A 26,867-nucleotide genomic window follows, 5' to 3' on the forward strand; every position below is an offset into this window, starting at 1 on the left:
TAGCGTTGTAATAGCATCACTGTTACATATTTAAATTTTTGACAGTTTTTTTCATTGTCATTAAACTGTGTGTCTCAGTTTGGGTGTAAGGAGAACTTCTCCCTTTCACTCATAGCTTTGTTAGTGAGTAGAAAATCCAATTTCACTTTAGTATTTGCGGTCATGAAATGTAAAAAAAAAAAAGATAAAATTACAGTACTTTACCTGTGTGTAGTCCTGCTTTAGACGGACTGATTTAAATATGAGAGACAGGGAAACTGTTGTCTCTGTGAGGATAACTGTCTTAGAGAAAACAGGATTTAAAACCGAGGCTTTATTTGATTAGCTAATTTTATTTACAGTATACTGTGTAAATCTGACTCTGTTGAGCATAATGAAGAAGTCAAAAAGCTGCACAATTGGTCTGGCCATAAAAAAGCCTGAATACCTCTAGTTGGTATTTGATAATTAGAATTTTTATGCACAGATCTAATCAGGAAATGCACATATAAAACTTTAGTCTTTACCCTCAGCCAGTGTTTGACTCAACGTAACAACTTTTAACTGATGAATACGAAGTCTATACTCACATCATAAACAGAAAATGTGTTCTAATTATGTACATGACTCTTTAATGAACCATTTTATGGTCTACAAAATGACAGAGATGGTAAAATAAGCTGTTACTTTTCTTTCCCCCAGTGCAAAAAATACACATTTTTTCTTTCTTTTATGCCTGCTAACCGAAATATGATTCAACTACATGCTTACTATTATTTTATTTCATAGTTGTGAAGTTTAATTCTAGTTTAAGGGACTCTCGGTTATTCCAGGTTCACAGAGTCAATGCAGGAAATATGTCTGTTTTCATTTATATGTTTAATATTTCCGATGCTTTGATTCATCTCTTTGAATTATTGCATAGGACCTCTGTTTCTTCACTCATGCATACATCCAGTCCTGTGGGCTAACCCGGGCCAGCCCAGGCGCTGAGCCAGTCCAGATGGGTGGTCTACACCCATCACTGCTGCTCTCTCATGCTTTGGCCTGTTAATGTCCTTGTTGCCCTGATACATTTTTTTCTATCTTTCTTCTTCTGATTCTTCTCCTTTCAGCCCTCACTTCAATCTTAACTAAGTCCTTACTTCTTTTCTACCTTAAATGCTTTGTTAGTTCGTTTCATTTCATTCAGTCACAAAGACAGTGTTGCACTAAAAACCTCCTTATGATTGCTTCGGTCACAAGCAGATTGCCACATTCTGCCTTTGCTTGCATGGAAGAAAGTGACTTGTCTGTATATACTCACGGAGGAATCATGGAGCGGTAGTGAAACTTATAAAAGTGCAGCACAAACCAGAAATGAAGAACATTCACCTTCAAAGGAAACGTTACCTTAAAACCAACACATTTCAAAAGGTGCAACTTATGCATTGAAGGCAAAGGGTCTCCACTTCCAGTTTGTGTCACACATTTCAGTTTAACCACTGCTAAGCCAGTTTTAGGCCAATGTTTGCAAATAAGTCTTTGTCCTTTATACAAACTAGGAGCAACTGCTAGGGACCAAAGCAGTCACAAGGAGGTTTTGTTGCAGCGCTGTATGTCAACATCCAGCAACCACTCACCAACCAGTTGGAGGTTACACATTTTTCCATATTAACTCTTTTTTAGCAGTGGTTTACTGACCAGTTTCTAGACCTACATGGCTGAAGCAGGTGGCAGTAACCTTCAGTAACCACTTACCACTGGTCAAAGAATAACACTTTTTCCATACCTACACTTCACCTATATTTTCGTTATATTTTCTGGTTACCAAATAATCTCTCAGCCTGTGTGACTGGGATTTAGAGCTCATAATCACTGATGGTCTGCTAGGTGTAGTGGAATTGTAGCTGACCTTCTAGGTGGAACAAGAAATACTTTTCCAGTGTGGAATCAATCTGATTTAGAAATCTGCAACATTTGCAAATTGAGGAATCTTCATTTAATTTTATCCATTAATTCAGCGGTCCCCAACCTTTTTTGCGCCACGGACCGGTTTATGCTCGACAATATTTTCACGGACCGGCCTTTAAGGTGTCGTGGATAAATACAACAAAATAAAACCAGTACTGGTACTGAAAAAAAAAGATTTATTCATAACACATGTGAAAAGATCCAGGAAAACCGAGTTAACAATAAAAACGATAACAAAATAACGCTGAAAACCATATATTTCACACCTGAGCCTCAACTCTCGCGGCCCAGTACCAAACGACTCATGGACCAGTACCGGTCCGAGGCCCGGGGGTTTGGGGACCGCTGCATTAATTCCTTACACACCCAGCAACACACTGAAGTTTTTTTTGTGTTTCCTCACTGACTCAAATGCCCTGCTGTGAATATTAGACAAACAATGTTTGTTGTTGGTTGTATAGTGAGATTCACTTGCAGTAGACAATATGGGCTAGCTGTTTGACTGAAATTATATATAGTTTTAATGCCAATATAATTACTGTAGAGAGAAATTCAGTGTGTAAGTAAAAAACATTAATTCAGTTTGGTATTTGCCTAATTAACAATATACATTTATATAGATAGATAGATGCACCAAAAAAAAAACCAAAACAAACAAGGATATGGCAGATACCATAGATAGATAGATAGATAGATAGACTCAGCTAAGTAGTTCTTTTAATTAGGAGAAGGAAGTTACCTGAATCGACCTAGCCACTAGTGAAAGGGCTAGCTTTTACCTTGAGGCAGACATCAACTCACAAACACCCGCAAGTATTTGTGCATGTACACAAACACACACATCACACATCAGAGAAACTTTAGCACATGAAAGGCCTCCCACTGAAGTGAAAAACATGCTCCAACAATGCTTTGAAGTCTACCAGTCATCCATCTGATGTTTTCCGTTCCTCCTCCTCTAAAAGTCTGATTCATGCATCCCTTGCAGAACTTACCTCCCCAAAGCCAAGAGACGACTCCAGCCGATCTGGGAGTCATTTGACTCTTTTCACAATACCCCCTAACGCATCCCAAACATCCAAAATTCAGCCTTACTTTTTGCATCAAAGCAAAGCAGGAAAATAAATGGTCCTAGACGACGCATGCAATCTCTGTGCAATCTAAGAAAATACACACATATGCAACAGTACATGATATGAATACCCAAATTATGCATACTTCCAGTGGCATACAGTAATTGCAGAAGCCAGTTATGGCTCAGTGAGCTGTCAGCACATTGTGTGTGTGGTTTTTGGAGTTCCTTGGACAATCGGGCAACAATATCCAGAGACAAAATATCAAGGAAGGGACCCCTAAAACTTGGATCATTCAAATAGTTCTTGCCATGTGTGAACAACAGCCACAAATAGTCACAAATAGGCTAGTATATATTATATATTATTAGCAAATACTAGGAAAAGATTATTATCAGTAAAATAAATATCCAGCAAATAAGCATTTCTTCCACAGTCATCTTTACTGTGACCTTTTTCAAAGGCCTCTAAATAGCTTTGATGAAAAGAGAGTAACGTTTCATTGGTATTTACATGTGGCAGGCAAGAGGAGGTTCACCAGGAGAGTCCCCTCTGTGTTTACGACCTGATTGCATTCTATATTTATGTCAGTCGATGCATTACATAGAGCTTCGTAATTATACATGTGACAACATTTTTTTAACCTGACAGTTCAGTAATTAAATACCTGTGGTGATATATGGGCTATTAGCGCAGTGTGTGAATAAGAAAAAACACACATTGTTAGTCTTTGTAGCTACAGGTGTTAATTGTTTATGCTCAGGTCACAGTTTTATTTCCTCACCATTATTGTAATGTAATGTAAAGTAACAGAGAAAAACAAAGGGAGAGGAATGCACCAAAAAAAACCCAAAACAAACAAGGATATGGCAGATAGATAGATAGATAAATTAATTGATGGCAGCATCGCCATGATTTCCAAAAACAAATTTCAAATCTGATTTGTCTGAACACAAATCATTTTGTGTTCAGACAATGGCATTTAAGCCATTTACCTCCATCCATTTGAAATGAGCCTTGGCCCAGAGAAGATAAGGAATGCCGCTAATGCATTTCAGTGGGCACAGAAATGCCACTAAAACTCTGTCATACGTCTTCTCTGCATGGTAAAGTTTTAACATTTATTTCTGGATGTCACGGGGAACTGAGTTCATGCAGTGATTTCCGTGATAGAATCATGCCTGTTTTTAATGAAGTGCTGCTTGAGGGCCCAAAGATCATGAGGCATCTTATTTTGATTTTATTTACCAATTGTCTGCACACAGAGATTTCTCCAGATTCTCAGAATCTTTTGACAATATTATGTATGTTATATGTTGAGCTCATCAAAGTCTTTAAATTCTAAGTTAAGAAAATTCATCTGAAATTATTCGACAAATTGTAGACACAATTTTTTACAAATTAGTGAACCTACTAAGACGCTCGCATCAACCTAATGAGTTCCAAAATGTTCTTTTGGCTTTTCTAACTGTTTATTTACTCCATCCCGACTTTTTTTAGAGATGATTTTTGACATCAAATTCAAAATAAATTTTTATGGGACATTCCTAAGTTTAAACATTTGAGATTAATGTTCTATTGTGAATATAATTGTGAATTTTTTTCATTGATTGTACTCATTTGTATTTTTGTATTTCCTTCTGATATCTGTACCTAAACCCCATATAACGGGATTCTGATTGCTAACAGATACCGATCGTGCCTATCATTGGTTGCTAGTGTACATTGTAGGTTCTGGTCATGAAGGTAAACTTCCGCCATATTACAATCAATAATATTCACTCTCATTAGCAAGTCGTTTCAGTGGCACAGCACTAAGTTGAAATGAATTAAACTCTGCCACATCACCTTTTTCAAATAATTCTCTGTATTTTATTGACAGTCCTTGATATCTGTTCAGCAAAGTGCCACAAATCTCTTCTTTCAGTCAGTTTTATTTATCATATTTAATAATGTTTCAGTGGTATTTGATGATCTCATAACCTCATAACTCATAACCTACCTTCCACATGTTTTTGGACTGCCTCCAAAATGGAGCTGGTGGCCTGGTGTAGACTTCACCATAGGGACACTGGGAGCGAGCATTACGGATGGCGCCGCTGGGATGAGGGGGGCAGAACTGAGGCCAATGTGGATGTGGCTCAGAATCATATAAACCCTGTCCACTAATCACGCACTGGTTGTCTGGACTGGAGCGCGACTGGAACATTTTCGAACAACCCAAAACTGGATCTAAGGAAAAAAAGGAAATAACAATTAGTCACCAAATTAACCAATTCTTGTAATGAAATTGTTACATTATCCTTATTAAATCATGATTTATACTTGAATTTCTCAGCGAATATCTTGTTAAAGAAAGGGAAGCAAGAGGGCAGGAAGTGGCTGCACTGTTGGATTTGGTGCCTGTGTTTGCATGAGTTTATATTCGTTAGTAAATCAGCAGGGGTTTTTTTAGACAGCTATAGACTCCAGCTGATTAGTTACCAAAGTCTAACATGCTGCTAATCTTGAAAGTAGGGCGTTTTCCTTAAAGACATTAGAGGAATAATTTCCAACTACATTAGCACACATCAGTCACAGTGGGATGTATCTATCACGTGGAAACAACTTGTAGGAGACTTTAGGCATTTAGCAGAACAGCTGTCCTTCACAATTCACTTACCTCATTCACATAAGTGGCTATGCAAAAAGGTCACTTACTTTACTACTACAACTGCTAATACTACTACTTCCTTAGTGTCTTTTTTTGTTTGTTTCTGTCTGGGAGCCTTGCTGTCTCCCATCAGATTTGAGAACTTAATTGTATCCACTTACAGGATTCCCTCGACTGTATTGAGTTCAGGAACAATAGTAACTTACTTGAGTTTATTTGTGAAATGACTAAATGGCTCCACATTTGATTTACTTAAGGTTTAATTCCATAAAACTTTTAGTATTTCCATTAACGAGTGAATAGACGAGCAAACGTGATTACTTGTGCGACTGAAATAACAACAAGCAGCATGCCCCAGATGAAAGCATCTCTGAGGCTGTAGCCTAAGCAGAATCAGTTGACGTATAAAATCAAAAGCAAGTTTGATTGGAATAAAACGTTTATGTCAACCAGCCTTTTATATTTAATTGTTAATATTATCAGCCATTGAAAATGGCAAGGGGCCTATTAGGCAAATAGCAGGCCTATTGTATTTTCTTTTATTATTATATTTATTATTTTACTTGCTGGAAATAAAGACATTAAAGATCTATTAGCAGTGCCAGACAGAGGCAAATACATTTGATTTTTCTAACTTAACTCTATTTATCACTTAATACATTACTGTGCACCTCTTCATTTCTTCAATATTTGCTGTGACCAGATTTATTCTTCAACACAGCCTGAACTCTCCTAGGCACTTTAACTTTCTTCTCATTTAATCATGGAGTCTTCAGGAATGCTTCTCCAGGCTTCTTGAAGGACGTTTAAAGACCTTCTTACCTTTTGGTCTCTTCGCTGCTAAGAAGTTCCACACACAGCTTCAATAATGCTGAGGTCCGGGTTTTAGGGAGGCCAAACCACGACTGATAGAGTCTATTTCTATCCAGGTATGCTTTTACTGGATTGGCAGTAAAAAAAAAATGCTGAAAAATTACGTTTTTGCCAATCAAATCCTTTCCAGATTGTATTGCACTGTGGATCAAAATCTAATGCTGATGAGTTCGTGATTCCATCAGTTTTGACAAGATCTCCAATGCTGCAGGCTGAAATGCAGTCCCAAACCATGAGAGAGTCTCCAGTGTGTTTTACAGATAGCCCTCTTGCCACAAATGTCCAGTGCAGTTCTTGTTTAATTTGGAAAACCCAAGCATTTTCTCCTTAAGTATGTCTTCTTCACAGCCACCTTTCCACAGGGACCACTTCTAATGAAGCTTCAGTTAACAATAGTTGGACAAACAGAAGGCCAGATGCATCTCTTGGGACCTGTGTCAGGTCTTTGTTGGATTTCTTTCCCCCCGATTTCTTAAAGACATGACATTTCAGATACAGTTCATCAGCTGTCAGTTGTTTTATAGGCCTGACACTTCATCTTTTGTCCTCCACTTGTTCAATTTCCTCAGATTTTTTTAAAGACACATTTCCCACCATGCTGAGATATGCCAAGTTTTCAGCTAATAGCTGTTTGTGAATAACCTTGTTGGTGCAAAAATGCTGTTTTATGCCTGTCAACTGTGTAATCCTTGGCATTTCAACTAAAGAAACTGGAACAAATTATGTGTTTTTGAGACAGGCTGCTGGTAACAAAATGAATAAAGTTACAGTGTGAAATTTGTTCTTTGCTAAGTTGCCTGTTTTGTGTTGACACAACACTGGCTCATCACTTGAGTGAGCGGCCTTTTTATGCTTGAATGATTCACGGGACAGTGCTAAGTGGCTTGACCATTCCCCTAAAAATGGTCAGGTACAAGGACTGGAAATGAACTATTTCTCAAAACCACTTTAAAATTATTATAAGAAAGTCTGACTCCTAGAAAGTAAAATATAGATAAAAGAGGGGTTATTCAAGACTTTTACAGAGTGCTGTGCTTAAAAAATCTGAAACTATGTTTTAACTGGTTGGGAAAAGAAATCTCGCTTTCTTGGAGTTATTTTTATTTTTTGTCTTCAAAAGATTCAAGAAGATGTCTAACATGGAGAATCACTGGTGACATGAAAGAAATTAAAATGTTCCACTCTAAAATAAAGGGGATTGGTCCTCGCGGAAACACACTGGGGAGACGAGCCCAGAAGTAGGTTAGATGGGGAGAAGTCGACAATAGCCGATGATCCTGAGGGGGAGCCAAGCAAGGGTGCAAATGTGGAGGTAAGTAAGCACTTCATATCAAAATTACAATATCTGAGTGCAAATTAGCTGTCATAGAAGAGTAGTAACAAAGAATACATGCAAAATAAGAGAGCATTTATTACAGCAGAACAGCAAGCAGAACTGATTGAACACAAAGAGGGGGAAGGGTGAGAGACTTGAAGGATGTGCGCGATTATAATCTTGCAGTGTCTTCTTCCTTCCCTCCTTCTTATTATGTGGGAGGTTAATTAGCTAGGCATATGGCTGTCTAAGCACAGTGCAAACAGTGCTTAATTGCCTTTTATTCTGGAGCCAACATCGCAGAATCTGCCAGGCACTTCTATGCACCGTGTAAAACCGTGTAGATGACGTAGGCCCGCTATGAGAAAACAGGTTTTTGTAAATGTAGAGAAAGGGTTTTGTCCACCTAGCTGCATTCCTGCAAAAATGGTCATCTGGAACAAGTGGTTTGTTTGTGTGGGTTTAGTGTGAGTCTTTGTCTGTGGTTTGTGGGCCTCTCTGTTAGGCCATGAGCAAGGCATCTTTCTTAATTGACAATTAACTAAGTGTTTTGTGGGGATGGCAATGCCACTCAACAAACCTTTTGTCACCCAGTTATCCCTACTCCATTACTAATTCATAAAGTGCACATTTAGATCAAATGGATGGCTGGAAGTGAAACACAGTGTCACTGCCTGTCTTCTTAAGTGAATGTTTAATGCCAGTTTTCACAGTTTCAGGACATTATAAAACCAAATCCCAAAATATTGGAATGCTGTGTAAAATGTAGATTCAAAAAAATGCAACATCTGCAAATCTCATAAATCTATATTTAATTTACAATAGAACATAGAACATGTATCAAGTGTTTATACTGTGAAATGTTACTATTTCTTGAAAAATATTCATTCTTTTTGAATTTGATGGCAGGAAAAGGTCTTTAAAAACTTGGGACATGGGCAACAAAAAGTTGGAAAAGTAAGTAGTACCAAAAGGAAACAGCTGGAGGAACATTTTGCTGCTCATTAGGTTAACTGGCAACAAATAAGTAACATGACAAGCTGTGTCAAATTTTTAAAAATGTGATTCTACGATCAAATTCAACATGAGCAAATATATTTTTCTTTAAGTGATACAGTTTTTCTGTGTTCTGTTGTGAATAAAATCTGGGTATATGAGATTTGCAATCATTACACTTTGTTTTTATTTATATTTTACACAACAGCCCAACTTTTTCCCAAATGTGTGAAAGAACTGTGTGTGAGAAACTGCAGCTGCCTTTAAATTGCCATACAATTACTACAGTTACTAAAGTCATATGTGGCTAGATGCATGTCATATCAACAGGGGTACAGTTTGTGCCTGTAATAACCATCTTATCATTTACTCTAATATTCCCCTTACATTACGATAGAATGAATCAGTTGGAGAAAGGGACGATAATTATTTAATGGATTTTTTAAAAATGTATATTTTAAAAGCACAGCCTGAATATGTTTTTTGTCTTCCTTCCTTTGAATCCAGGTTGCATTCTCATTCTTGCACTATTATAGACCAACATGGATTGTTTGAGTTAATTTACCTTAGTCATTCATTTTCCTTGTTATTCATTTACCTTAATCTGAGATTTCTAAGACAAAACGCAACCACATAGCATCATGTGTTTGCTCACCCTCTTTAATTACGTTACCCTAGTTAACATGGCTCATTAAAAGTTACACGTTGAATGACCATGCAACACTATAAACAGTGTGACTGTGACGTCCTGATCTCACGAGACCACCATCTTATGACCCCTTGCTTGTTTAACAAGTGTTACCCCTAATTGAGCCTTTTGATTTGCTTTTGTTGCAACTGAGAACTAACACCAGTATTAAAGGTCTCCTGCTGCTCTGAAGACACCGACTACAGTTAAACTAAGCCACGGGGGGTCACGGAAAAACAACAAGCAGCAGCGCTACAGGGGTTACATCTCTTTTCATTAGGTTACAGGCCTGGTGCCATTCTCTGTAGACGACAGATGACCTGTTGATCTGTCATGAGTGACTAGTTTGTATCTTGATCTTGATTAAGTCAAATTTAGTTATGTTTTTGTGCTCCTTTTCTATGCCCTTCCAGTCCGTCCACAGATGGCTGCCACTTCCTGAACCTGGGCTGTGTCTGTGGTTTCTTCCTGTCAAAAGGGAGTTTTATCCTTACCACTTTAGCCAAGGCCTTGCTCATAGGGAATTGCTGAATTGTTGGGGTTTTACCTCCAATATTGAAGGGATTTGTAGTATAAAGCACCTTGACTGTTGATGTGAACTGCACCGTTTGAAAAACTAACTTGAACTGAATTTAACTGCATCAGAGTTTTAGTAATCAAACACAGTCTGTATAGAAAAGATGGCCATAGCCATTGTGATGCTATCATTAGTTTGTGGACTCACCCTCAGAGTGAGGAGAAAAACCAAGTACACTCGACATTCTTTCATTTCATTTCTTTATTTATTTCACACATGGTTCAACAGTGTTTCGTTTCCTACATACAGATCCTCCTTCCCATTAACGGCACTGCCTTACCATTCGCAGTGTGTCCAGTTAAGCACTCCTTTACAGTCTTTTTTTTCCTAAATTTACAAAACGTACATGACGCTGTATTGGAGAAAGCTTCTAGTCTATGAGCGAGGTAGTTTCCACAGAGAATTTGATATACTGAAAGTGGACTTGTTTTTTTTACGCAGAGGAAATTATAAAGAATGCATATTTAATGCACGACCTTTTTCTACAGTCATTCCATCTATCAACCAAACCAAGCTCAACCATCTCCAATTTACATAAAAAAAATTATGTTAGAAAACTTTCATAATGGTTGTTGTGAAATTTTCCCTTCATATATCATATACATTTCAAAATATATTTTGGGGGGAAAGGGTCAGTCTGCCCACTTTAAGGCCTTTTTCCACACACTGTGTTAACTATTCTAGTTATAACTGAGAAGATAATTTTGTTAAATATATAATTTCTTTTGTCCTCTCAGTGTATTTTAATCTGAATTATCAGACTTTCTCGGGGCAGTTGATCTCAAGATTATAGGTAGGTAGAGTAGGTCTTAAAAAATAAAGATTCCATAATGTTCTTCTATTTGGGATAGACTATGTTCTGATATTTTCGTTTTTCTGGTACGGCTTCTGATATTTGCTCAATCTTATCTAAGCATGAGAATTACATGCAAATAGCATCTTCTTCATTTTTGTGACTAAGAATTTCCGTTAAAAAGTATTCTACATCCTACATTTTTCAGCGTTGTGTAATTCAACTACATCCCATTCAGATATCGTCACTAGTTGTCTTTTGCAATTTGATGTTTTTCATTAATGTGTGATCAAATACGGGACTTTGAAGGAAGGGGGGACTTTTTTTTTTCATATTTTAACAAGCCAGTAATCTGACATTACATTGATGGCTCGGTCTCAAATGACAGATCCCGATTAATGGTAAGAAAGACCAGTGAAAACTTCTGGCTTTTATCTTTAATAGTTTTAAGATATTCACGTTCAAAAAAAGTTTTATCAGATTGTTTTTCCTGAAGACAATCTGATATTTGAAGCTAATATCAGATTGTTTCCAAGCTAAAATTTGACAGCACTCATTATATGTTCAAACTTTGTACCATAAAAAATGATACAACTTGAAGATGCTCAGGTAGGAACTGTTCTAAAAGTTGAAACACTTTTATATTCAGTCTACGTTATTAATCGACTACTTTGATCATGACCCCGATAATCAAATAATCTCTTTTAAATCATAACTGTCTCTGTGTCCATGTTGCACACACAAACCTTTACCCACCCATGTTGAGGCAGGAAGTTAGGAGTATCATTGCTGAGGATTTTCTGAGTGTCTGTGTCACAGATGAGAAAACATACACACACATACACACACACACGGACGTCTGCCTCATTAAAACCTATCCCATAGATGTACTACTTTGTACAGCTCTTCACTCATCATCACCTCCAATCCGCTCAAGCCTTGCCTCCCTTTGAACGCCGCTACTTATTTTCATCAAGGCCTCTCTCCCCACCTTCTGCCTTTCTCTCACTCGCCGTCTTATCCACAGTGGGCTTTGTCACTGGGCTGCCATGTATTTAGAAACCTATTTACTTGCTTTTTCCACCCCTAATTCTCTCTTATTGTCACTCCCAGCATCCCACTGCGTCAGGAACAAGGTCTCCACAAGAGTTTTGTTCCCTGTGCCCAAGACATGAATCACTGAGCCAAGATAATGATGAAGAGCTCAGACACACTGCAGATCAAGCCTCTATCACCGATTGTGCCAGCAAACACACACCGCTCGTAGGAGGTCATTATTACAGAGGGCTTTCAGTTTGTCTGAAGAGCCGAGGTATTACAAACCTGTGCGTTTTAACTGGTCATCAATTTTTTTGGTTAGATTGCAGTCACTTAAATAGGGTTTTGAGATCCATGCAACAATATTTATTCCAATATGTGTGTATATATATATATATATATATATATATATATATATATATAAAGAAAAAAAATTAATAAGCTGCACTGGGTGATGAGGTCCACCTATAAAACATTAAGCTCCAAGAATTCATTAAACCTCATAACTAGTATTTACCTCCCATTCAGAGCATTTCTCTCAGATGATAATAATAACATTACATTTAGCTAATCTTATATAATATGACCTTTGAGGCCTAAACAAAATTGTGACTGAAAACTGTTTGCCACATGTTAAGAAGCCCCAGTGTGTATTAGTCCCACTAGCTGACAACGTGACATATAGAAGCTCAAAAATGATGGTAGCGAAATCAATGTAACTAAAATAAACTTAAAACCGGAGGGGTCAATGCAAGGTCAACAGAGAGACTCGATGGTTGTTCTGTGGGTACATTTAATAGTAGTTATGAAACAGATTCGGTTTTGTGAAAAAGAAAAGGGGGAATCGGCTTTTATTGTCTAACAAATATAAAACTGCCGGGAATTTTTGTCACATAAATAAACCAAAACAACACTCACCTGGGGCTAACCCTTAACTACAGAATTATGAAGTTGATACTTGTTCAAACTCATCCCTGTGGTTGTTATGTGTCCTCAAAATAACTGCCAGGATGTGCGTTAATAACGAGATCTCCGGTTAAAAGTATACATTTTTAAAACTAAAGCACTTTCTCTTGTCTAACGCTTGCTAAACTGAATGCTAAAAGATGAAAATGATCATTCTGATGAAGGAACAACAACAGAAGAGGGGATGAAACACATGCTAAAGCAGGCTTGTGCATTGCCGAAAACAACCCCTCTCCGGAGATGGGAAACAGAGAGGTTCTGTATGTGTCAATCAGATCCATTTAGTGACATCAAAGAGCGGATTCAGGAAGAAGCTGTTGAGAGTGGATGAGCATTCACCTTCCCTTTTCATCGGTCAAGGGCCACAGCTGAGAGGAGGTTGCCACAGGCTCACTTTGAAGTCAGTCCTCAGAGCAGACAATGTTTACATTCTTCCAGCACATTATCCCATTAGCCCATCATTTCTTACATACATCTGTCTACCGCCTGCAGAAATGGCACCTAGAACCTACTACTTGAAGCCACACGATACTGGGCTTGGTCTTCCAGGTTTCTTATTCTTGTTTTTGTTGTTTCTCAAAGCCAAGATTATATTTTTTCACAAAGTCTTAACAACCATGTGTAAACAAATATGTGCTTCTGAGGAGGTGAAACAGACCAAATTGTCATTTCCATATTATCCACAAGGTGGTGCTGTGGTGCTCTCACTTACTCACTTCAGAAGCTTTAAAAAGAAAGAACAAAAAACCCCAACTTTTATTTCCTTCATGAAACTGTTTTGCCCCCACAAACCGAAGAAACATATCCTAGAATATTTGAAAGGCAGAATGAGTGTCAGTTTTCAAATGTCATTACTGACAAGTCATGACTCAGAGAAGACTGATTTCTCAAAATTGCAAAACATATGGAGGGCAATGAGTGCAGTCAGTCATGTCAAAGTACCACTTGCACAATGCTGCACGCTACTCCATATTTGCACGCCACCCTTTGAAGATAGACTGGAATTGCAGCGCTGCACACATCTGTGGTGCTGCACACTGCACCCCTGCACACACCACTGACACAATTTCTTTCACCTTCTCATATTTTTGATTAAAAGCCACACTGAATTCTGTCATTGACCTCTTAATAACAGCTAAAAGCCCCCAAACATAACTGGATGCAATCTCGTAATTATACCTTTTATGATCATTTCTGTTCATCACACTGCTGTGCCGCTGATCTTCATTGTGACTCACTGTCCCATTAGTCTTTTACACACATCCCCACTCTTTGCCACACCGCTCATTCTCTCCACGCTTTTTTTTTTCCTCTTCCCCAAGCCCCCACGCTGCACACGCACTCCAAAAACAACATTCCCGTGATGCAAGATTAGAGAAGTTTTTCTTAAAATATTGTGAATAATATCAGATGACTGAAAACAAGGAAGTCCCCCATGAGGAACTTTTCCCGCTGTGTCATTCTGATTTCCAAAAGCGGCACCCAGACAAACATACACAAACAGACCACATGCCCACGCGATAATAACTTGTTGTTAGGTTGCAACTGGAAACAAAGGATGCTGTGGGGCTTGATGCAGCGTGGTTATCTTGTCCAAATATTAACTTTACTTTTAAAATATGAATATAAAAATGAATATAATGAAGAATCAAATTATTTTAGTGTATAGCAGCAAACTAAAATATCCTCATTGTGTTACATAACCAAGTAAACATCTCTGAGATGTCCCGTCTCAGAAATCTGAGAAATGTGAGCCTTGCATAAGAAAAAGTTGAGCATTCGCGTTATCGTAAAATGATTATGCTGACAGCACTCAATAATCTTAAAATATGAACAACATGTTTATATCTCAATAATGTCTATCCAAATTGCTTAAATTTCTCAGCATTATGCTCGCACGTGACCACAAACTCTATTTATTTAAGAACCCAATAAAACATACCTGCCTACCGGGAAGTATCAAACTTCCTGTTAAACAGGATGCTACTTGTGGAGAAGTGAAGGACAATTCTTCCTCTTCATCACACATGACCGCAAGAACAGGTGATACGCATTATACATATAGAAGTAAAATTATAGCCTGCACAATATTAATTGCATCCTAGTGTGTCTGTCAAAGAAAACATTCTCATTTACCTGTTTGTTTGGACTCTTTGTTGAAAGTCTCGTTGGTATATTTTATGTAGCTTTTCTATATCCAAGTCCAGCTTCAGTTTATCCAAGTCAAAGTGCTTGTTTGACGTTTGACACATGGAAGCCCGAGCCAGTGAAAGGGCCCCAGATTTAAACCAAATTCTATTTCCTCTTTTCAAGCGGGGTGCAAAGGGAAGCTTTTACGTCAACTGCCCCTCTGCCACTCTAACAGGAAAAAAAAAATCACAGATTCTTGCAAGTCATTGTGTGACATCATGATGGTTACTTTAATCGTAGAGTCTTAAAGTTTTATGTGAAAAGTGTAAAGTGGTGAACAGAACTTACTTTATACCTGACTTTGAGGGGTTTTTGTTCTGGAAATTCTCAACAAAACCACAGTACTTACCAGGTAAATTATACTCCAGCTGATAATGCAGCATGCTGCCTCACTTTGATATTGTTGTCAAGGTCGACACTAAAAATAAAGGCTTGACTTTCGAGTGTAGACAGAATACTGTTAATTTCATATTCTTGAGACAGTTTGTTCATAACTGATCAGGACTACTTGAAATATAAGAAGAAAACACACAAGTGTTTTCGGTCAGCTTTATGAAATTGTGGCATTTGGTTCCAGATGGAAAGGGCTTCAATACTGCATTCACGGTCACACTGTAATCTGCATGATGACAATGATGAACAACCCATCAGGGACGATTTAAGAGAAAAAGCCTTCAAATTCCCCTTCAGATGCATGTTGATTGTGTTTATTCATGGCAGTTAGGTTGATGAGGGAGCAATATGGAGGAGGCTGGATGGACACTTGTTACGCGTTACCGTTAAAATAGCAGACATCTCTTGACAAAGAACAAACAGCAAAGGCAGACTGAAATCAAGGCGTCTGTGAAAGCTCTCAGGAATGCAAATTCAAAAGCACTTCATTACTTGCTTTTTCCCTGCAATCTTGTGTCTGAGAGACTGAACTAAGTGGTTAATCAAGCCAAAAACCAAACCTCGTCTGAGGGGCCAGAGAGGAGGCACCTCTGCTCGCAGACAAGGCCAAAGCTGTGAGTATGTCAGCACATGTGAAAATACACAACTATGTGTGTTTTTAGAAACTCATAAGAAAAGGATAACACTCAAAAATAATTATTATGAGATATCCGTGACTTGTTTTTGATTTTGATACTCTGTGGGTAATTTCCTTGTTAGAATTACGGGAAAAGTACTGGCATCTAGATTTACCAGCATTTAACTGCTATTTTATATTATATCAACAATAACTGTATTTGTTTTTAATAAGTCTCTGTCGAGAGTACAAGCTTTCTGATACTGTCAGCTTGTCATTCTATGGTTATTTCAGTGTTCCTACTGTTCTCCCTATGAACAGTTTAATGTTCTTGCCCATGTACCATGCAGTCAGTATCTTGTCTTCCTCGAACTAGCACATGATGTTAGCTTTTTCGCAACTCCCATAGGTTACAGGAATGTTGCTGTGGTAAATTTTCCAACAAAAACCCCCAAAAATGAAGTGATTAATCACTAAATATGATTAATCACATATGGAGGAGGGTGTATGGACATTAGGAAACTAGTAAAAAGCTACAAAGTCTTAGCGCAACACATCATCTTAAACTACATTGTCCCTATCAAATGAAAAACTGTAAGCGTGTTGTGATAATGGCCCATTATAATGGAACGCACATAGCACATTCACCACAATTAAAGTCAACACACTGATTATTAATTAGAAAGAAAAAGATGCTGAATAAGACAGTGGTTTTCTCATCAACATCAACATTTACAGCATTCAACTGTATTCAAAACACACAAAAAAATGGTAGATTACTTTATTATTACTGTATTTTTATTTATTTTACATTTTTAAAGCAATTTGTTACAGTGTACAACTCTTCTACTCTTAGAATAAGTTGGATTATTTCTATGACATGTACTGTATGACAGAAAAACAAACAAACAAATACTGTAATGAATCCAAAGAGAATTTAGGCATTCAGTCAAAATGTCAGAGATGCTGTTGGGTTATGTTAGTACATAGCCCTTTTCACACGCACATTCCCTAACATTATTTAAGAAAAAAAAAAAGAGTCTGAACTATTCTGGTAGAGACAGAATCGTCTCTTTCTCGCTTAATCAGGGTCTTAACACAATTTTAAGGCTATGTGAGCCTTCACACACCAACAGAGAGGGCACAAGTCCTCTGTTGTCTGAAGTTAGACGCATTAACACGATATCTCAGGATGGAACTTGAGCACTGATGTTCCCCTTAAAACTGTCTTAACTGATTTAGTACCATAAAAGCGTTCGATTCGTTTTTACATATCACTGTAAAATAGGATAGAAAAAAACAGTCGTGAATCTGTGACTGCGTGCGTGAAGTGCACGCTCACATTAATATGGTCATTTTATACATACTGTATATCACAAGACATGCCCCTGCATTAGTCAGTAGAAACTATCCAGCAACATCCTGTAGACTAAGTGCCAAAATATGTTCAACTTGCTGCTTTATAATACGGATAAAAGCTAATAAACAGTATTTATTTTTGTAGTTGATTAAAAATTACTAGCAATCGCCAATCAACTAATCAGCTGATTGAGTAAAAGCTTTAGATCTAAATCTATTTAGACTGTCTACTGAATTTAAATATCAGCTGGATTATTCTAAGTTTATTCATCCTTGATGTCTGCAGGGCTCGAATCAGCTCAAATAATCTCCCGTGCCTCCAAGAACATGTAATGCACCTGACAAATGACCATGATTTACTTATGACGTAGGGATTTCTCTCCCTGATCTTGTTATTGTTCAACAGGCGGAATGTGCGGAATGCCAGTGTGTGAGTGAACTCAGCGAGAGCCGACACTCGACATTAGATTTATGGGTGAAGATTATGACCCAGGGCGCTCTGGCAGAAACAGAGAAAAAGACAGCAAAGCCAAGGCCAACGGTACAGACGAGAGGAGGAGAGAAAAGGCAGGGAGAACGGAGCAAATGCCAAGAAATGAAACGAGGTGTTTGATCTCTCCAGGACAGGCCAGGTCTTACCCGTGGAGTGTCTGATCTGATGTAGAACCACTGAAAGCACCACCAGCTGCACAGGGCATTCATTACAGCCACACGTACTGGAAGAGGAGAAATACATTGGAATCTATGTATTTATTTGTGACGCCCCTCTCTGCCCGTTCCACTTCACCATCCTATAAAAATCTATCTGTTCTCTGCAGATTCTTTGAGAATATACTCCTCCAAAACAAACCTACCGTCTTTGTCCAAAAGTTTCCTTGAGAGACACTCGGTTTAACTCGAAGCCTCTGTTGTCTCTTCAAATGCCCGCTCGTTTTTCTTTTCTTTTATTCTAATCGATGCACTTGGCAAAGTGAAACGGTGTCTGCCTGCAGACGCAAAATAAGAAGCTCTGAAATGAAAACCTCCCTTTTAGGTGGCAATTGTATGTGGCTGTATCTTCGTCTGGTTTACCTGCGGGTCTTTGATCCTGACAGTGTGCGACTGCGTTTGATTCCTGGGGTACTTTGACAGTTTGCAGGCTGGCAAAAGGCCCTCCAGTGTCTGAAGTTAGATCAGAGGAGAGAGGGCCTGAAAAGCAGGCGTCCAGCTGGGAGAAGATCAGAAGAGACACAAACTTTAGCGAGAGCCATTGTGAGGTACACAGTAGCCGCTGGCTCCCGTAACTTTTCTCTTTGTGTGTGTGTGTGTGTGTGTGTGTGTTTTTTCATATGGCTATCTTCTCCCTCTCTTATCTTCGTCGCAGAAAGTTGAATGGCTCAGTTAAAGGTCTGCGAGGTTTTATCTGATTTCGCCAAAACAAGTCACCTTGTATTTGTTCCCTCTTTCAACTGTCTCTGAAGGTTTAAGGCCGGTGTGTGCTGAACAGTGCTACACATCCTCTTTAAGAATTTAGTGTAAGAATATAATGAAGATCTCCTAAAAAAAAATAATCCTAGAAACATAAAACAAAATTCTTTATATATCACATCCTATGTCCAGTCAGTGCGCTTAGAATAATTATTGTAAATTGAAATTAAAATGTAAATGTGAGCATGAGTTTTTGGGAGCCTCAAGTTAAAATATCAGTCATTTCATTTACTGTAATTACTGCGTACACTGCCAAATGTCTAAAATTATGGAACTGTATTTCCTTTGAGCCTCAGTTGGGTGATTTGAGGAGACTGTTTCACAGATTTGTAAAGCGTAACGGTGCCCTCTAGTGGTGCAATGGTAGACTCGAACAAAATTGAAGAAAAAAGCAAAGAGGTTTTATTTTGCCAGTTAGTTCTGGAGTTTGGTTAGGTGAAACCATATAAATGCCACGCTGCAAGACAGAAAACAAAACTGTGCAGGTATCGTACTATGCAAAGGTCTTGACCTATCCCTCAATTTCTTTATATTTTTCTTCCAATGAGTCACACTCGGTTGTATTTTTTAGGTGGCCTTGCACAGTAGTTCTCCAGATTTATCTGAACTGTTCCATATTATTTCTTTGGATTTTGGCTCCCTTTTCACTTATTTGTCAGACATGTGCTTTTACCTCATCATAATAATTATTCAAGCATAAAAAAGGCACCTAACTCAAGAGATGGACCAGTATTGTTCCTGCACATAACAGTCAACTTGGCAAAAAAAACAAACAAACAAAAAACCTAGCTAAATGTTATGTTTTTATGCTATTTGTTATTGGCAGCCTGTCAAAAACTTTGTTGCAGATTCTTTAGTTAAATCTATTAAAAATACCCCAAAAATTAGTTTTATTAGTCCCACCTGTGGGACTAATAAAGGTCATCTTAAAATGTATTTCTGCAGAAACAAGGTGTTATATCTTGGCGTGGTGTGCAGTGTGTCCTTTATTGAGCACAAGTTGCAGGCCTAAAAGCTAAATTCTCCGGCTATTGGAGGCTAACTGAAATTATTTCTGAAGACTACTTAAAGAAACTACCAGACAGGCAAGAAAAAGTTCCGTCTGCATTAAAAAATAAAGGTGGTGATACCACATACTGACTGTTAGAATTGTACAAACTGTCTTTTTGTTTCATTTTCATGTATGCTTGTTCCCATTTTCCTAGCAAAATATAAAGAAATGAGGGGTAGTATGAGATTTTTGCACTGTACTACATGTTTTATTGTTTGTTTGTTTGTTTTTTAGGTCAGTATTTTCTGGAGCATTATCCATAGTCCTTCAGTATTTTATTAATATTTATTTCTAAGTTACTTAAGATTGTAAAGGTACTTGAGCTTCCCTTAAAAAAATGTCAACCAATGTAAAATGATGCTGCTTATCAGTAACACTGGCAGATGCGTGCGACTGCCGCCTGTAGCACATCCTGCAGAAAAGAATTAAAAGACATCATTAATCGATCGACGATGCTAGCGATCTACTAGCTCTCTGCGGTGCACTTGGCATTTGCTCTCGCTCCTCGTCTGCTTTCAACCACATTCAGGTTCTGCTCGTCCACTACAGAAATGGCAACTTCAGTGAAACTCAACACCGGTGCACAAATGCCCATTTTGGGACTGGGGACGTGGAAGGTGCGTCTGCTTTCATTTATTATGCCGTCCGACTTTGCACAAGTTTGTAGTTAGCCTTTTATGTAAGCTAACATGCCAACAGAAAATATGGTTGGAGGACGAATAATGGCCGTTTAAAACAAGTTTCTATCGTATTATCTTTCGATATTTCGAGGTAAATTGCATATACCGTCTACAGAAATTACTGCTCGACATTATTTTCATTATTTTATATTTTGGGAGTGGAGCCCACCTTGGCCGAGTTTCTACAACCATGACAAAGTCTGCGCGAAGCTGGGGCAGTCCTCTAATGCCCCATGTTTGCTTCACTGTTATTCAGTGCGCAGAATCAAGAGTAATTTAAGGATTTGTTACAAGCACTGACAAGTCGTACTACGTAACTGCTGCTGAGACACAGCTGATACATTTACCCTGCTTGTGTAAACAGTAAGGGCAGCAAGTTTAGTGTACTTGAAAGCTGAAGTCACTGTATTCTCCTTTTAGATAATGAATATTAAATGTGTTGACCTTTCCTTCTTAAATAAAGGATGGAAATTGAATTTGTCTGCCAGATATTGCTTTTAGCTAAGTGGGTATAATGGAAAAAGTAGCAAATAACATTAGGAAAACAGTTAGACTATAGCATCACTGGACGAAAGGTATATGTGAAGAGGACACGAGACAAGGGCAGTGTAGATGTAACCTATTTAGTGGTCCTTTCCCAACAAGACAAAATCAGGAAGTGGAACTCGTGTTTTCTAAGTTACATTTTGTGAAGTGTGCAAAATGTTAACTATTAATTGTCTGCATAGAGACAACAGGTCCATGTATAAGTCTACCATGATGTTTTGGTACAGCAGTCTAAATGATTCTTTTAACTGCCAGGGTGAAGTACCACAACAGCTAACCATCTCTTGTTTGTTAGTCTCCACCAGGCAAAGTTGCCGAGGCAGTGAAAGCAGCCATTTCTGCAGGTTACAGGCACATCGATGGTGCATACGTCTACCAGAATGAGGTAGAGGTGGGTGAAGGTATCCACACTACGATCAAGGATGGTGTGGTCAAAAGAGAGGATCTTTTTATTGTAAGCAAGGTGAGCCATTGGTGCAAAAAGTACCAGTTTTTTTTGTTTGTTTGTTTTTTAAGATTTTATACTAAATTGATTACCAGTGCGTGCCTTATGTGTGCTTTCATTTCCCAGCTGTGGTGTACTTTTCATGAAAAGTCCTTGGTCCGGAAGGGTTGTGAGAAGACTCTCAGTGATCTTAAACTGGACTACCTAGATCTCTATTTAGTGCACTGGCCCGTGGGTTTTAAGGTAGGACCACTTTTGTTTTAAACATAAAAATATTTTAACTCTTTGCTACCCTCATCTTGTTTAGTGGCGCATAATCCCTTTGTCATGTTATAGGCAGGTGATGAGCTTTTTCCTTCGGACAGTACAGGACAAGCCATCAGTGATAACACCAGCTTCCTGGAGACATGGGAGGTAAGTTAATAAGACTGTGTGTGATAGGTGATCTGAATTACACTTTGGCATACTTATAGTGCTGCCCTAATAATTTTGAGCATGGTGTGAGTATTACAGAGGTCAAAGTATATCACTTTAGTGACAATGGCAGACTTCATTTTGTTTTGTGGAGATAAGAAATTGTGTTGTGTGTCAAACCAGGAAAAACTGCACCCAGTATGTGTGACAAAGTTGGTCAGTTTGGATAAGGAAGGATCATGGTTTAAGGGAAAAGATGGTCATGTTATACAGATACACAGCAGTGTGAGCACTAACATTTATGAGAAATGTCTTCATTGGCACATTGTTCCCTCAGTCCCATCTGCTTCCAATCAGTCAGCATTTTTTATGCAAGACAGTTCTCCTTGTCACGCTGCACAATGGGTAAACCACTTCCTTGAAGTTGACATGAAATAATGAAATGACTAGCCCAGAGTCCTGAAATGAACCCAACTGAGAACTGGGATTTTCATTGAGGACAAAGTTATGGCTGAGAAAACCACTACAGTTATCAAACAGTAAAAAAATATGGGAAGAGAGAAAAAACCAATTCTGCAGATGTACTGAGGTGATTACAAGAAATAGGCCTCCTCTACTTCCAACTTACTTTTATTCTGTTTCCATTAATAATTTCATTATTAATGAAAATATCTGTTACTGTTCTGTAATTCTGATTATTTTGTTTTATTTTTTTTATCTTTATTTCTTTTTCAGACAAAATCATAATCTTGAAGGAAAAAATGTTTTATATCATTGCATATCGTGCACACTAACACCTATATCTACGATGGTTCGACGCTGGCAAATAATATTAGCCAGTCAGTCGAGGTTGGTTTGGCATTATTGGAGGCTCCAGCACCAAAGTCCTTGTGTTTTTTATCCCAAATGTTCTCAGGGAATGGAAGAGCTGGTAGATGCTGGTTTGGTCAAAGCTATTGGGATCTCCAATTTCAACAAGGAGCAGATTGAAGCCATTCTCAACAAGCCGGGCCTCAAATACAAGCCTGCCAACAACCAGGTATGCTAAATGATTTGTATTGTATAAAATAACCGTTTCTGTTTGTTGTTAGAGTTAGCTGTTGTGAAAGTTAAATACTCAGGGGTATGAAGGAACAAGAAAACATCAATGTTTCATGCTTGCTGTTCTTAAAGGGCAAGAGGCCGTAATAGCATTATCTGTCTCCTCCTGTGAGGCCTGAGAAATAAATGTCTTGTTAGTTCATGATGGGCTGCAGCAGTTTCCCCTCAGGCTGGGCCAATTAGTTGAGGTGACCTTATATTTTTGTTTGTTCTCCGAATCATGGTTTACCATCAACGTCACGTTGTGTCTTATATTAGATTAAAGCGCAATTCTTTTCCTTTTTGTCATCAGAGCACAGCAGTGCTATAGCTGCTTATCAGGAAATTCACTGAAAATGATGCCAAATGGATCCAGCAGTGTCTGAAGGCTTATGGTCTTGTATCTTACTTCTAAGCCAGTACTAAAATACTTCATTTAGCCATGCTAAGAGTCTTCATATACAAATATTAGTCCTTTGACAAGACATTCAATGCTGAATTTTTAAGTGAAGCTGTTTTCCTTCTCTTTTCTTCAGTCATGTAATGGAAATACTAAAGTAATATGTAGTAGTAGTAATAATAATAATAATATGTGCATGTTTTGAAGGGGTTCACTGACATGATACATGCATAGATTTATCACTCTTATTTGCTTCTCATTTTTCCCACTAGGTGGAGTGCCACCCATACCTGACCCAGGACAAGCTGATCAACTACTGCCACTCCCAGGGTATCTCGGTGACAGCTTACAGCCCCCTGGGATCCCCTGACAGACCATGGTCAGTAGGCATGGCAAATATGTTTGCCTCAAAATGACTTCAACAGGCCTTGAAAAGTCCCCAAATACTCCACACTCACATTGGTTGATTCACTTATATAATATTTATCAATACTGTTCAGCCTATTATATCCCTTTAGCGAGTTTCAACTCATGACTCTTGTTCCTCTTTCTCTCTGTGGCACATGTTGTCACGAGTTTGATATTAAGTAACAAGCCAATGAGACCAGGGTCTCATTTATTTATTTTTTTACAGAATACACTATTTTGTACACAGAGAAAATCTTATTGAACATGTATTGAAAATGCAGGGCTAAACCAGAAGATCCCTCACTCCTGGAGGATCCCAACATTAAAGCCATCGCTGAGAAACACAAGAAGACACCTGCTCAGGTACAGCTGTCCTTCTGGGCAGAACAACCCACTGATATATTCTATTTTATTTTGAGTAACTTCTATCCAAGAGAAAAAAGTCAAATCAATCTGCCTGTTGTACTCTGAAACATTATATTGAGCTTAATCACCTTATCACGTTAATAGCCTGAATTCTTTTATTTCCAGGTCCTGATCCGCCTCCACATCCAGAGAAATGTGATTGTGATCCCTAAGTCAATCACACCGCAGCGCATTCAAGAGAATTTCCAGGTCTTTAGCTGGGGAGATTGATTATCTTTCCATTTTGTTACTTAAACTTCTTTTGGTTGGGTCATTATTCTTATATTTTATACATATTTGCAGGTGTTTGACTTTGAATTAACTGAGGAGGAAATGAAGACTATACTGGGATTTAATAGGAACTGGAGAGTCTGTCCAATGCAATGGTGAGACAGGATAATTGTGTGCGCTTTAAACATAGAGTTGTGAGTTGGATAACAGGGAGTCATGGCTTGAATTTCATTTTTTTCTTTTCTCCCTCTCTCTCTTTGTAGGGCCACAAAGCACAAGGACTTTCCATTCAACGCTGAATTCTGAGCGGAAAACTGGAAAGTTTCCACATGTTAAGCAATAACAAAGACCCAGTCTTTGTTATTGCTTACTTTCCTCTTCTTTATGTGTTTATGCTGTTGGGTTATTGCATATAAAATCAATCAAATCTGGAAAAAAGTTCCCACTTCACAGTCGAGTATGTGAAAGTTATTGTACAAAAGAAGTCAGTTGACATGAGGGGCTAGGTGGAAACACTGATTTTTATTTTTTTTTATTTTTTTTCATGGAATGACCCTGCTGTGGCTTTGACTCCTCTTACATTTCTCAGGAAAAACACCAGCTTCCTGTGTTACCACTAAAGTTTATACACACACTCCAAAGACAACTTGATGCTTAATTTGATCTTTGGGTTATTATAACATATAATTATGTTTCGGATTTTGCACTCCTGTAGTGGCATATTGGCATTGGGCCTTGGGGGGAAGTAAACGTATTTGTTAAGTTACTGAAGAGAATAAAACAAGCAACTTAAAAATCAAAGACTTTACAATGTCATTTAGTTTGTAGTTTTTCATGTCTAGTAGTGTCACATGCAAGAGCAATCTTAACTACCTTTAAGCTTTCATGTCCAACAATTTTTAAAAATGTATTTCATTTATATATAAAATTTGATTTAATTTGCATTAAATGTGAAACCTGCAGTCCCTGACAGAGGCAAAAAAAAAAAAAATGGCAAATTTATAAACTTATCTCTGTGAAGCACATGTTGCCTTAGAGTCATGCCATACAGTATTTGGAGCTTTGTATTCATGTGTATTACTGTGTTACAAGGGTGTGGCTTTTGCTTCTCATGCTCGTTTTATGGTCGAGCAAAGCGAGCGCATTTACTCCACACTAGGGTCTGCCCATCTATCTGCAGTGAAATCTATTGTCAGATGGAGGCAGTGTACAAGTTATGTGCTAAAACCGGTCTGTAGGCCACTCTTTCTTGTGTTGTTGCTGTTCTGCGAGCCAGCCGTAGAAAAGAGCGAAGTTGTAGGATACAAAGAGCTGAAGTTAAACTGAGTGTTTAAAAACAATTAAAAGTCCTACTCCAGCCATTGTCTGTGCTTTTCATGCTTTGTTTTATGATCTTTGAAGTTTATTTACTGTTCTCCGTTTCCCATGAACCCCTGTGTTCTGTATTCCGGCGCACTTGTCAACCAGCTGTCAATAGCCAGTCACATAAGTCATCCGTTTCCAGCAACATACAGGCAGGATCTTCGAACCCTGCAGCACGTCTCGTGAGAGCTCTTCTCCCCTCTCTGTGTGACTAAAAATTGTACACGGATAGGTACATTTGTGGGACTATAAATCCTGCCTAGTTGTTACAGTGCTAGTTTAATAAAGTCCTGTGGAAGAGAATAACATAATTATATTTAAAAAATAAAAAGAAGGGACCAGCCCAAGCAGAGATTTATTGTATTCAATTCAGGTTTATTTAACGTTAATGGAGATTTGCCGTGTTAATGCGGTTATGGCGTTAACGTCATGTTAGCGAGATTAACGCTGGCAGCACTAGTATAAATAAAAAGACAATGAGAAACTGTAAAATGTACAGCTCAAATTGGATCTACAAAAAGAATAAAAACTTCATAAAAGAGTTTTTGAAAGTTGGCTACACTATTGTATTTCGTGAATCTGTTCACTCCCATAAAGTGGTGCTAGCATTACGTCACCACACAGAAGTAGCAGTACCTTTTTGGTCTTTTAAAAAAACTAGTTTGTCTTATGAATGATTTATGAATGAAACACTCTTGGCCCACAGGCAACATGTTTAACATTCAGGGCATATAGTTGTAGAGGTTTCTGTCATGTCAGCAGGGTGCTGTCATCTTGGGCAGCAAACTGCATATTTTCTTATTACACTGTCTTTTCATTTATTTTAAATTATGTATTCATTTTAAAATGCAGTAACACAAAAGACATCAATGTCTGATAAAATAAGGAATAGAAGGGGATTTGGCCTTTCACCCAA

At 38.1% G+C, this 26,867-nt stretch overlaps 2 protein-coding genes across 2 annotated transcripts in view; one reads left to right on the plus strand and one right to left on the minus strand.

The window, feature by feature from the left end:
* tfec (transcription factor EC) overlaps nucleotides 1-5,214 on the minus strand; it is a 34,412-nt gene extending 29,198 nt beyond the window's left edge. The window contains exon 1 of the mRNA XM_035908534.2: nucleotides 5,008-5,214. Coding sequence (XP_035764427.2) covers nucleotides 5,008-5,214 — 207 coding nt within the window. The remainder of the gene's footprint in view (nucleotides 1-5,007) is intronic.
* A 15,198-nt stretch (nucleotides 5,215-20,412) lies between these two features.
* LOC102797778 (aldo-keto reductase family 1 member B1-like) lies at nucleotides 20,413-25,944 on the plus strand. Its single transcript, XM_087830607.1, has 10 exons — nucleotides 20,413-20,597; nucleotides 21,502-21,669; nucleotides 21,778-21,894; nucleotides 21,988-22,065; nucleotides 22,982-23,104; nucleotides 23,818-23,924; nucleotides 24,235-24,316; nucleotides 24,485-24,568; nucleotides 24,662-24,744; nucleotides 24,853-25,944. The coding sequence occupies exons 1-10, from the start codon at nucleotides 20,532-20,534 to the stop codon at nucleotides 24,893-24,895; spliced, it is 951 nt and encodes a 316-aa protein (XP_087686733.1). The 5' UTR covers nucleotides 20,413-20,531; the 3' UTR covers nucleotides 24,896-25,944.
* Nucleotides 25,945-26,867: the final 923 nt, after the last annotated feature.

The sequence above is a fragment of the Neolamprologus brichardi genome, chromosome 17 (assembly GCF_056152115.1).
Source record: "Neolamprologus brichardi isolate AB-2024 chromosome 17, ASM5615211v1, whole genome shotgun sequence".
In the NCBI taxonomy this organism is placed as follows: domain Eukaryota; kingdom Metazoa; phylum Chordata; class Actinopteri; order Cichliformes; family Cichlidae; genus Neolamprologus; species Neolamprologus brichardi.

What these genes read in the sequence shown, in the direction of transcription:
- LOC102797778 (XM_087830607.1), top strand. Translation starts at nt 20,532, where the DNA reads ATGGCAACTTCAGTGAAACTCAACACCGGTGCACAAATGCCCATTTTG. An exon ending in ACAAGCCTGCCAACAACCAG is followed by an intron (nt 23,105 to 23,817) that starts GTATGCTAAATG and finishes TTTTCCCACTAG; the next exon opens with GTGGAGTGCCACCCATACCT. An exon ending in GGATCCCCTGACAGACCATG is followed by an intron (nt 23,925 to 24,234) that starts GTCAGTAGGCAT and finishes TTGAAAATGCAG; the next exon opens with GGCTAAACCAGAAGATCCCT.